This window comes from Caloenas nicobarica, chromosome 18, assembly GCF_036013445.1.
Source record: "Caloenas nicobarica isolate bCalNic1 chromosome 18, bCalNic1.hap1, whole genome shotgun sequence".
Lineage (NCBI taxonomy): Eukaryota > Metazoa > Chordata > Aves > Columbiformes > Columbidae > Caloenas > Caloenas nicobarica.
In genome coordinates this window covers 1,239,498-1,251,520 of record NC_088262.1, presented here as the reverse complement: position 1 = coordinate 1,251,520, position 12,023 = coordinate 1,239,498, and the positions used below count along the sequence as shown (strand labels likewise).

The 12,023-nt window shown below is 63.0% G+C and overlaps 2 protein-coding genes across 2 annotated transcripts; one reads left to right on the top strand and one right to left on the bottom strand.

Annotated features, from left to right (window-relative positions):
• The first annotated feature begins 311 nt into the window (after window positions 1-311).
• Window positions 312-6,574, top strand: DNAI2 (dynein axonemal intermediate chain 2). The gene is made up of 13 exons (XM_065648094.1): window positions 312-494; window positions 993-1,154; window positions 1,242-1,363; window positions 1,932-2,074; window positions 2,614-2,727; window positions 3,958-4,097; window positions 4,234-4,356; window positions 4,476-4,699; window positions 4,845-4,980; window positions 5,502-5,648; window positions 5,834-6,058; window positions 6,142-6,384; window positions 6,566-6,574. Exons 1-13 carry the CDS (start codon window positions 312-314, stop codon window positions 6,572-6,574), a joined length of 1,971 nt encoding a protein of 656 aa, XP_065504166.1.
• Window positions 6,575-7,685: 1,111 nt separating this feature from the next.
• On the bottom strand, window positions 7,686-10,399 carry BTBD17 (BTB domain containing 17). The gene is made up of 3 exons (XM_065648001.1): window positions 10,306-10,399; window positions 9,107-9,383; window positions 7,686-8,766 (listed from the first exon to the last, which is right to left on the bottom strand). Exons 1-3 carry the CDS (start codon window positions 10,397-10,399, stop codon window positions 7,686-7,688), a joined length of 1,452 nt encoding a protein of 483 aa, XP_065504073.1.
• Between the last annotated feature and the right edge of the window lie 1,624 nt (window positions 10,400-12,023).

Below are 12,023 nucleotides of genomic sequence, written 5' to 3'. Positions count from 1 at the left end.
TTGACCCTCCCAACATGGCGCGGCGGCCGTCACGTGACGCAGCCGCCTTGCCCTTCCTAATATGGCGGCGCCTGCCACGTGATCGGCCCGCGGCGTTGCCAGGCAACGGCAGACGCGGCCCTGCCGGCTGCTCCCAGTAAGGCTGCGCTGGGGGAGTCCAGGCCCCACCCGAACGCCTGGGTCCTCGGGAGGAGTGTGGGGGTGTCCCCAGCCGTGCTGGGACCTTTGGATCCATTCGGGGGACCCCCTGCACCAGGACCCCCCGGGGCTGGGGGTGACAGGGGCACCCGCCGCCCCCTGCCAGGGCAGCCATGGAGATCACCTACACGTACACGCGGAAGCGCAGCGAGTTTGGGCGGCACTGCAACTTCACCGACTGGCCGGCCAGGGTCACCGTGGACATCCCGCCCGACCCCAGCATGGCCGACAACTTCGTCCCGCAGGACCCGGTGGACGTCGCCATCCAGCACAGCTACGACATGTCGGAGCACGAGGTGAGGGCTGCCCGCCGGCCGTCGTGGAGTCACAGAGTCATTTTGGGTGGAAAAGACCCTCAAGACCATTGAGTTCAACCATAACCCAACCCTGCAGCCTGTTCCAATGCCCGACAGCCCTTTCCATGAGGAAATTGTTCCTAATTTCCAACCTCGACCTCCCCTGGCGCAACTTGAGGCTGTTTCCTCTCATCCCGGCGCTTGTTCCTGGGGAGCAGAGCCCGACCCCCCCTGGCTCCAAGCGCCTTTCAGGCAGTTCAGAGATCAGAAGGTCTCCCCTCAGCTCCTGTTCTCCAGCTGAACCCCCCAGGTCCCAAAACAGGATTCGAGGTTTGGCCTCACCAGTGCCCAGTCCAAAAACCTGCTCTGTTTTTGCTAATAACACGGGCATCCAGGCTGTTGCTCGGCAGGGCAGTGCTGTGCAAAGGACAAAAAAGGGGTGTTTGGTGCCTTTTCAGCTCAAAAGTCTTGCTCTGTTTTCTCCACGCCACCCCGCAGGTGAACACTGAGCGGCTGCAGGCGGAATCCCGCGGCGTCAACCACACCGAGGGCGGCTGGCCCAGGGACATCAACCCGCAGGAGCAGGAGCAAACCGCCCGCTTCAGGAAGAAACTGGAGAAAGAAGAAAACTACATCAACACCATCATGCACCTGGGCACCGTGAGGCCCTGCCTGTCCCCCTCCCCTGTCCCCTTGCCCGCCCGCTGCCGTTCCCCCTGACACGGTCTCTCCTGTGCTGTCCCGCAGCTGATGGAGCACTGCGTCAGGCAGAACAACACCATCAACATCTACGAGGAGTACTTTGGCGAGGAGGAGATGGCAGAGGTGGAAGATGAGCCCCCCTCCGCAAAAATCATCAACGTCATCAGGTAGCACAGCCCGCTGGGCTCACGGGACTCTCCAGATCCGCAGCGGGCTGCTGAATATTAAACTGCCCTTGGAGACAAAGGAGGTGGAAAATCCTGAGGCTTTAGGTTGGTGCTGGATCATTTTATGGATGGAGGGAGCTGCTGCAGCGCCCCTGCTCCATAACTCCGTTCCTCTGCCCTGCCCAGATGCTTTGGAGACGGGTCCCACAGCCCAAGGACAGACTCAGCTCAGAGCATCTTCTAGCAGTGCTTTAGACAGGAATTTTTTTTTTTTTTGGTGCCTCAAAGATTATTTTCAAATGTCAGGGGCTGTTAGGTCGTTTCTAGAAGTCAGATCCTGTAACATTATTGGATTCTTAGAAATGAATAACTGGAAAGACTTTATTAAATCATCAACTCTTCTCCCCGCGCCCAGCCCCCAAGAGAATGGTTTCCTGCACTCACTGCTCAAAGGCTGCAGCTTCTTTTAATTGCAATTCCCACAGTTTCCTTTGGGAGACAGTCGTCCCAGGGTGTGAAAAAACTGTTAGCGAACTAACATCTTTCTTTGGTATCCTGTTATAAAAAGGGACCCAAACATCCCCAAGAGGACGGCCACACGTATCTCCTGGCAACCTGGCATGTCCGAGAAGTTGGCAGTGGCTTATTGCAGCCTGGAGTTCCAGTCAAACGTGGAAGACATGAGCTTTGACTCGTACATCTGGGATCTCGGTAAGGGAAACCTCACCCGTCAGTGATGCTGCAGAAGCACTTTGTGTCTTCAAAGAGCATAATGAAGCCTCACGGTGCTCTGGAGGGGGGGGATAGGGGGTCGGTTCCTGCTTTGCCCACAGATCAATGCAGAAATGGGACCTAAAAGCTGGGCAACAGGTGGAAAATAACCACTAAAATCCCACTACATGACTCATGAGCCTGTGGGCACAACAGGCAGCTGAGCCACACTCCTCCCACATGGTTCTGGTCTCTCTGTGGTTCACTCGTGCTTGATTAAGAAAGAGGCACAAGCCCAAGCTGAGAAGTGCCCTGTTCTGTCAAAGAATCTGTTATATTCTGGAGTGAAAAACACGAAGAAGAGGGGTTGGGGCACCGGGATTTGGGGTACCAGGGGTCTGTCCCCAGACTGGAAGGCAAGGGCAGCCCAGGTCTCTTCACCTGGTGACACACCAGCTCTTCCAGCGCAGCTGTGCTGGCACTGGGAGGCTGGTTTGGAGGCCGTTGTCCCGTGTTCTTTACTCATCCCTTCCTGGCAGTGAAACCCAACAAGCCAGAGCTCGCTCTCAAGCCGTCATCGCCTCTCGTGAGCCTGGAATACAACCCCAAAGACTCGTACGTCCTGCTGGGAGGATGCTACAACGGGCAGATGGGTGAGGAGGATGGATAAGGCGTGAGGCCGCACTAACGAGGCTTCGTTTTAATTCGGCAAGAGCCTGGTTCCAGCGCGGGGTCACTCACAACGGGCGTAACGTCACTAATGCTGTGGCTGGGAGTATCCTGAGCGTGGCTGAAGCTCCGGGGCTCAGCAAGGGGGGCACAGGGGGGTGGTCCCTGGAGCAGGTACCGGGGGAAGGCAGGACATGGCACCGGGGAGCCCTTCACACGTGTTCTGCGCTCCCACCTCGCCCACGGCCCCGTGTCTTTGCGTGGCAAAAGCCCACGGGAGGTGTCATTGCTTCACAAACTGAATTGTTCTTCCACTGTTGTTCCAAGTGCTTGGAAAAGGGCCCCTCCCTGCCGGCTTCATTTATGGCTCTGTTATTGACTTGGCCGCACGAGCCCTTTGGTTTAATTGCTCTCATTTTGATGTTCTCCTGGCTGTTTGCAGCAGCGATCAGCTCTGGCAGGGCACGCGTTACGGGGCTGGTTCTGCAGCTCTGCGGGGGATGAAGAGGAGGGACGGCCCCGTCCTCCGCAGGGCGCAGCCGAGCACGCTCACCCCGTCACATCCAATTCTCTAATTAGCCGTGAGCAGCGGGAGCCGCTCGGTGCCACCGCGGCCCAGCTGCCCGACCTCTCCTGGCGGCTCTGCCGCGTGCGGGAGGCAGCGACAGGCCGGGGCGGCTGCTGGTGGCACCGGGGACCTGCCTTTGTCATCCAGCGCCTTGGGGCTCACAGGAGGGGAGCGCAGCCGGGGTCAGGGCACCAGGCGGGTTTTTTGGCAATGTCACGTGTAAGAGATGCTGTTTGGAGCTGACAGGGCTGCTCAGAGCACGTCTGGTCCTGCTGCAACCCCTTGTGCAGAGCAGGGGGGAGCGGGGGGATTTGTTGCCTCTGCGGATTGCAGCGCATCTGCCACAGAGAGACGATTGCTGAAGAAATGCTGCAGCTATTTAATGTTTCTTAGCATTTGCAGAGGGTGCAAATTGCATTACCGCTCGGCATGGACATCCCTGTGAGGGATCGCAGCAGCGGGACCCCAGCCCGCGGGCGCTCGCTTGGCTCTGCCGGGGCTGGGAGGTGTGGGGGAGCAGCCGGTGGGGTTTGCTCCCCGTTCTGGGTCGGGGAGCGGGGCAGCAGCTCCTTGCAAAGCGCATGGCAAGCGAAGGAGCCGGGCAAGGGAGCGGGTGTGCGTTTTGACGGCTTCTTTTCCTTCCCAGCTTACTGGGACACCAGGAAAGGGGAGCTGCCCGTGGAGGTGTCCACCGTGGAGGCCAGCCACAGGGACCCCGTGTACGGAGCCATCTGGCTGCAGTCCAAAACGGGCACCGACTGCTTCTCGGCCTCCACCGACGGGCAGGTAACAGCCGGGAACGGTGCCGGGCACTCACACGGGAGCGGTGCTGACGTCCCAAAAGAGCTTCCCCTGCCCACACTGTCCCCACGGCCATGGCAGCTGCCCGGCTCCAGCCCCCTCCCACTGCCTGTCCCCCCAGGTCCTGTGGTGGGACATCCGCAAGCTCTCCGAGCCCACCGAGACGCTGGTCTTGGACATCACCCGCAAAGGGCTCCTGGAGAACGCGCTGGGGGCCGTCACGCTGGAGTTTGAGCCCACCCTGGTGAGTCTCCCCACCCTGTCCTGCCCTCAGGATTGTCCTGCCCGCACACAACCGGCTGTCCCTGTCACCGCGGGGTCCCCAGCCTGCTGACAGCTCCTCTCTCCCGCCCCCACCCTCAGCCCACCAAGTTCATGGTGGGCACAGAGCAGGGCATCATCATCGCCGGGAACCGCAAGGCCAAGTCACCCCTTGAAAAAATTGCCGGCACCTACAGCGGCCACCTGGGACCCATCTACGCGCTGACCAGGAACCCTTTGTACCCCAAAATCTTCCTGACGGTCGGTGACTGGACAGCTCGGATTTGGTCGGAGGAGGCCAAGGAATCATCAATTATGTGGACCAAGTAGGTGTCAGGACATGTTTGCCCTACAAAAAAATCTTTTTTGTGGAAGAGCGTGCTGGGGGCCGGGTCTGCGCTGCTGGGGCCGGGCAGGGGTGGTGGGGCGGGGGTGCCCGGGCCCATCCCCGCTGCCTCGGCTCTGCGGCAGGTACCACCTCTCCTACCTGACGGACGGGTGCTGGAGCACGGTGCGGCCCGCAGTCTTCTTCACCACCAGGTCGGACGGGACCCTGGACGTCTGGGATTTCCTCTTCAAGCAGAACGACCCCTCCCTCAGCCTGAAGGTCGGGTCCCCAGCGGCTCCGCGTCCCTTGCCCTGGGGGGGTCAGGGGCTGCCTGGGGCAGGCAGAGCCAGGGCTGGAGTCCCCTCCTGCCTGCACAGAGCTGGGGACATCAAGGAAATGCTGTCCCCTCAGCCCCGAGCTGTGCCCGGATCCTGGTGTGCCCCAAACTTTGCATATAGGCTCCTGGTTTTGAATTGCTAATACCCAGAGTGGGTATCAGGAACAATTTCTTCCCCAAAGAGCTGTTGGACATTGGAACAGGCTGCCCAGGGCAGTGGTGGAGTCACCATCCCTGGAGGGGCTGGACAGACGGAGATGAGGTTCTCAGGACACGGGTCAGTGCCAGGGGTAGGGTAACGTTTGGACTCAATGATCTTGAGGGTCTTTTCCACACAAAATGATTGGATGATTTTATCGGCAAGCATGTGTCTTTGCCTCTGCCAGCTTGTCCTGCCTGACTTTTCCCCGCGGGGCATCACGTCAGGGCTCGGTGCCACCCCCAGCCCGTCCTCCCTCCCCAGGTCTGCAACGAGCCGCTCTCCAGCCTGCGCCTGCAGGACACGGGCCGCGTGGTCGCCTGCGGCTCCAAGGTGGGCACCGTCACCCTGCTGGAGATCAGCTCCGGGCTCTGCACCCTCCAGAGGAACGAGAAGAACATGGTCAATGCTGTACGTGCGCTCGGAGCCACGAGCCGCCGTGCCAGGTCATGGCAAAGCCCTTGGCGCTGCCGGCATGTCGCTGGCCACACGCATAGTGGCTCTGCCAGCACGTCCTGCGCTGTCCCTGTGCGGACCACGCTGTCCTGCGGGGTCCCCCACTCACCCTGCGCCCCTCAACCCCCATCCTGCCCTAGATGTTCGAGCGGGAGACCAAGCGGGAGAAGATCCTGGAGGCCCGGCACCGGGAAATGCGGCTGAAGGAGCGCGACAAGCCAGAGGGGCAGGAGGCGGTGCCAGAGAAGACAGCGATGGAGAATCCGCAGGAGGTGCTGGAACGTGTGCGCAAGGAGTTCTTCGAGGAGATCGAGGCGGAGATGCGGAGGAAGACACGGGCAGAGACCCAGGACCTGCGCGGCAAGGTACTGGGGATGGTGCGGTGACCGCGGTGGGGACTCCCTATGGTCCATGGGGCAGGGGATGTGGGTCAGCCTCTGCCTTTCAGGATAAAGAGCTCGTGGGAGAGGAGGCAGGTGTGCACGGGATCCAGCTACCTGAGGAGGAGGGGGCAGAGGAGAAGGAGAAAGAGGAGGAGAAGAAGGAGGAAGAGAAGAAGGAGAAGGAAGAAGAGAAGGAGGAAGAGAAGAAGGAGAAGGAGGAAGAGAAGGAGAAGAAGGAGGAAGAGAAGAAGGAGGAAGAGAAGAAGGAGGAGAAGGAGGAGTTGAAGGAGGACACGGATGCTGCCAAGGTCAGTGATCTCCACCTTCGCGGTGCTTTCCCCGCCTTGCTGGGGCTGCTGATCTGTGGTTCGTGTGGGGACGTGGCTGCTGTCCCCGAGCCAGACAGAGCTCATGGGGCCTCTGCCTCCGTGTGGGGATGAGCAGAGGGTCCCACACAGCTCCGTGACCCCCCACCTGCTCCCTCCGCAGGAGCCGTAGCCGAGACGGGACCAGTGGGTCACACAGGAACCTGCACGTTGGTCACAGGTGCTCCCTGGCCCTTTGCCCTCTTGATTTATGTTTTTTTCTTCTGGGCGAATAAACAGGAGTTTTCCACGTTGTGTCCCCTGTTGTGTCACAGCAGGGCTGAGCAGGGGGTGGGAAAGTCACATCGTGTCGCTCTCCATCTCCCCTCCTCGGGCCAGGCCACGGCCCCAAGCCGGCTGCCCACCCTGGTAGAGCACCCATGGCAGCGGAATGTCCCTCTGTGTGTCCCCAGCCCGAGCAGCAGGACAGAGCAGGGCAGCTGGTGGTGGCAGCAGCGTCCTGGTGCAACACCGTCCCCCTTCCCAGCCAGGAGGGTGACACCGAGCAAAGCCACATGTCCCCAGCCTGCTGATTTCCCCACAAGAGCAGCTGGCAGTGCCTGACCAGGGTTATCGGCACTAGGTGACCACAGCCCGGCCGGTATCAGCCGCAGCCGCCCGCTCCGCTCACCCCCGTCAATTATTAATGAGCTGCTGGTTGCGCTCCCCCAAGTCAGAGCGGTGTCACTGCTGTGCACAGCCCCCTGCGCCCCTGCCCGTCCCCGGGGATGGGGAACCCCCCCAAGACCCCTGCACACCTGATGCTCATTTTCTGCTTTTATTCAGAAGGGGGTGGGTGCCCGGGCAGGGCTGGGGCAGCTGGCGGCCGTGAGCAGGGTGAGTGCCCCCCAGACCGCCCTCCCCAGCCTGGGCACACACCCAGCTCACTGCTGCTCCGGGGGTGCTGCTGGGGACCCCAGTGCCACAGGGGTGGCACCATGGGAGGGCCGGGCTGTCCTTGTCCTCATCCCCTCGCTCGTTGGGGTTATGAGCCTGGGATGGGGCTGCACCCGCGGTCGGGGGCTGCACATTTCACCTCCTGCCCCACCCACATGGGGCTGGGGGGTCTCAATGTCCCCAGGTCCCCGCACACACCCAGGGACAGCAATGGGGACAGTCAGGGAGGAGCGGGCAGTGGAGGGTGCAGTCCCAGAGACCCCATCATCTACCTACGAGCAGGGGAACCAACACAAGCCGCCCGCGGGGCTGGGTCCAGTCCAACCGCAGGACCCGCCTCTGCCTCATTACTTCTTCACCTTGATGAGGGAGTGGTAGACGGGCTTGACAATGATGTGGAGGTGCAGGGAGTTGTCGATGAGGTACTCGGAGGTTCGCTTCTGCAGGTCGGCATGGGCGAGGAAGTCGGCCGCCTCGTCCGAGCTCTGGTGGAAGCTGTAGACGTGCTTCACCACAACACGGCCCTGCTGCCGCACACCCACCAGCACCGTCTTCTGGAAGCTGACGCCGGCAAAGTCAGGGCTGCTTGTGGCCGGGGTGATGACGAGCCGGGGGCGACCATCTTCAATTCGCACCGGCTGGATGGCGCCCGACACCGAGTCTGAGTAGACGGGGCGCAGGCTGACGGGCAGCCAGCGTGGCGAGAAGAGGACGTTCCAGGTCACCCGCTTCCCGGCATCGTGGCTGCTGGGACCCAGCTGGGTCTGGAAGCTGGTGCTGCGGTCGTCCCGCGCCGGGTTGTTGATGACCCACTGGGAGCCCCAGCTGGACGCAAGGTAGTTGCGGGGCAGGAACATGCTGCAGTTGACGTCAAAGTACTTGGCGAAGTGGAGCGGGGAGGCGGCGTGGAACTGGAATGCCTGGAACAGCAGGTCCTGCACCGCAGCGCGGTGTCGCACCAGCACCGCCGACTGCGCCTGCAGCCGGAACAGCTGGCTGGGCGCAATCATGGGGTAGCGGATGGCACGGAGCACCCGCTCGGCCACGGGCCCCTCGAGCTGCCGACGGCTCAGCCAGCCCTCCACGGCGGTGTAGAGCTCCAGCTCGCTGTGCAGCACCAGGTCGGAGCGCTCCAGCAGCAGCAGCAGCAGCTCCACGCTCACCGAGCCCCACTCGGCGCTGCCCAGCACGGCCGAGAGGTTCCAGGCCAGGAACTGGAGGCAGGTCTCCTGCAGCACCACGTCCCCGATGCGCACGGCGTAGTGGTACCAGGTCACCACGTGGCCCTGGCTCGACTCGCTGGCCAGGTGGCTCCTCATGTAGTCGGCCACGCCACGCTGCAGCCCCCACACCCGGTATTTGCTGGCCAGCTGGTGCAGGGGGATGGCTTGGTGCAGCAGGATGGAGACCCCCCCGCAGTACAGGTACCTGAGGCAGAGCATGGGATGGTGACAACAGTGTCCCCCGATTCCCTTCCCAATCTGCCGCTCTGGTAGCGCGGTCCCCAGGGGAGCATCCTCCTTCTTTGGCTGCATCCCTCTGGGCATCTCCATCCCGTGTGGTCCCCATGGTTCTCAAGAGAGCATCCCCCCCTCCTTGGCTGTACCCCTCCCAACATGGCCATCCCATGAGGTCCCTGTGGTCCCCAAGGGAACATTCCATCTCCATGCCTGCATCCCTCCCAGCATCCCCATCCCATGGGGTCCCCGTGGTCCCCAGAGGAGCTGCGTCCCTCCTGGTGTCCCCATCCCATGGGATCCCCACCTACCTGATGAACTTCTCAAAGAGCGCGGCAGTCTCAGGCGGCTCGTGCAGGGTGATGACGCTCTGGTTGCGCAGGAGGCTCTCAAAGACCTCGCTCTGGAGGCTGAGGAGCAGCTGGTGGGTGTGGAACACCTTGGCCTCCTCGGCAGCAGCCGTGCGCACCCGCAGCACCGTGTCGCTGCTGTTGCCGTTCTGCAGCAGCTCCTGCAGCCGCTGCAGCAGCGTCAGCGAGTGGTTGATGGTGGCCGCCGGGGCGTCCCCGCTAAGGTCGGCTCTCTGGGCTGGGGGGCAGATGGGACCGTCCCAGTGCTGCACCCCAGGAACCAGGTGTGGGGGCCTGGGATGCAGCAGCGTGGGGCCCGGCTGTGGGGCGATGGGGCTGAGCGGGGGGCTGGGGCAGCCCCAATCTGTGCATGTCCTCCCTCCACTTCCTCCAGCACCAAAGGGCTGGCTGGTGCCAAGGGAGTGTGGGGGAGAACAAGGGGACACGAGGACATTTGTGCCCTTGAGAGCCAAAAAGCTGCTTTTCTGCAGTGGGAGTGGTGAGACCACCCTCTCCCAGGCTGAGAAATGGCCCCGTGCAGGGCAGCGCTGGCTCGCAGCCCAGTCTGCACACTCCAGGGTGACTGTCCCCCCCGTGTCTCTGTCTCCACAGCACTGGGCTCCCAGTGGGGTAAGGGACTGAGCTGGGGTCTCCGTGTTCCCATGGGCATGGGGACCCTTCCTCCCTCTCTTCCTCTCCCTCACACCCAGCACAACTCCCCCCCACCCAGATCATCCTTCCCCCAGGGTGAATTTGGCCTCATCTCTCCCAAATCCCCGTCTCACTGGCCAGCGAGCAGGCGGATTACCCGTCTCAGCTCCAGCTTAAGCTCAGCCGAGCAGGTCTAGGGAGGGGGATCAGGAGCCCCTCGCCCCACAGTGCCAGACATTGCTGCCCAAGGCACTGAGCCTCCCTGGGCAGCGGTGAGCACAGCCTGGCTGTCACCACCGGCACCTCCCAGGCACAATGGGGCACAGCCATGGGACACAGCACGTCCAGGAGCCGCATCCATCCGTCCCCAGGCACCGCGACGGCTGCTGGAGAACCACACGGAGCATCACTGGGTACACACAGCCGCACCCCACCCCGGCACCCAGCGAGGGCAGCAGGACCCACGGCACGGGGACCCCCCACGCCTCCCCTACCCCAGCCACCCTTACCAGCTTGCGCAGTGAGGAGGAGGAGGAGGAAGGCAGTGGTGGCGCAGCCCCAGCGGCGGGCAGCCGCGGGCCGGGCGCCCGTCAGCCTGCTCATGGCTTTGCAAGTGCATCTGCCGGCTCGGCGGGCGCCCGGTACCCGCCTGGCGCTTATGTAGGCCACCAGCCCTCCCAGCCCTCCCAGCCCGCGCCGCCACATCGATTGGTGGAAACTGGGACCGGCCGTTACCACGGGAACTGCTTCCAGCCTTCAGCCATCCCCTCCGACCCCGGACCCCAGCCCCGCACCCAGGGTGGCATGACAGGGCGCCCCGGTGAGCCCCGGCATGCTGTGGGGACATCTCCATGGGCCACCTGCTCACGGTGCCACTGGACACTGCCGTGCCGCTGCCCCACGCGTGGCCACAGCCCTTTGTGCTGCCGAGGTCTTTGCATTCAGGGCACAGCTCGGCGCGGCCGCCCCGCTCCCCCCGGCTCATGGGTATTCATGGCGGCAGCAGCCCATCACCATGGCATCCGCGCTGCCGGCAGGAGCCGCCTGCCCTTTTCCCAGCCTTTGCAGCCAAGAGGCTGCCTGTGCAGGGCAAGTGCCCAGTGCTGGCCTCCACTGGCCCCTCGCCCACCCTGACAGCTCTTGGGGGTTTGCAATGGGGCCGGGGTGGCATTTGCCCCGCTGCGGCCCCGGTGCCACGTGGCAGGGCCAGTACAGCTCAGGCCAGGGAATGTGGTGGTGCTGGGTGCCCCCACCCCACAGCAGGAGATGGGGACCCTCTATGTGGGAGCATTTTCTGGCACAGCCCAACAAGCAGAGTGGAAGCAGGGGGTGTCTGCACCCCACTGGGGAGCCAGGACCGGGACCCCCGCCCAGGACAGACCCACCACATGGTCACCTCGGGGTGCAGCAGGACCCGCCTGCTGGGAGGGCAGCGTCTGGACCCCCTCCTGGGGACACCCCAGGGTGACCTTCGGCACATGTCAGGGCCAGAGCCGAGGAGGGCAATTAGCTGTTTCCCGGTTATTGAATGTCTGGGCTGATGGGATTAACGCCAGCGCCTGCGGTATCACAGATTTGTGTTCAGCTGGCGAGCGGGGTGACAGCGCGGATGGTGCCTGTTTCATGCCCAGGACCCGCGAGGGGACACTGCGCCATGGCCGGCACTGCCAGCACCCCGCAATGGGAGGGATGCCGTGCCACGGCCAGCGGGACAGGGAGCACATGGCTCACAGGGCAAAGGTGGCCATCGGCACACGCGGTGGGGCAGGATGGTGGTGGCCAGGGCTCCGTGTCAGGCACAATGTGCTCAGACCATCTGCCCCTGCGTACCAGCTTGCCCAGCCCTGGCATGGTGATGCCACCGCGGCAGGGGCTGCTGTCATGCTGGCGAGGGCATCTGAGGACAGGTTTGCTCTGGTCTCACATGGGAGCTGGAGCCAGAGCACCCGTGTCCGTGAGGAGGATGGGTACATGGGGCCAAGGAGCCACATCCCTGAGCACAACCATGGCCCGGGAGGGGCAGAGCGAGGGGCTCAGGCTTAGACGGGGTGCCCAGATGTTGAGCATGGGCAGATGTTGCTGCAGCTCCAGCGGGAGGGATCATCCATCTGGTCCTGACCCACAGGTGGAGGGGCTGGGGACAAGCTGCTCAGCAATCACTGCACCACACTCCTGGGGCTGCCCAGCCCCTCATGGGGACAAGCAGGCAGGCAGGAGGGTGCGTGAT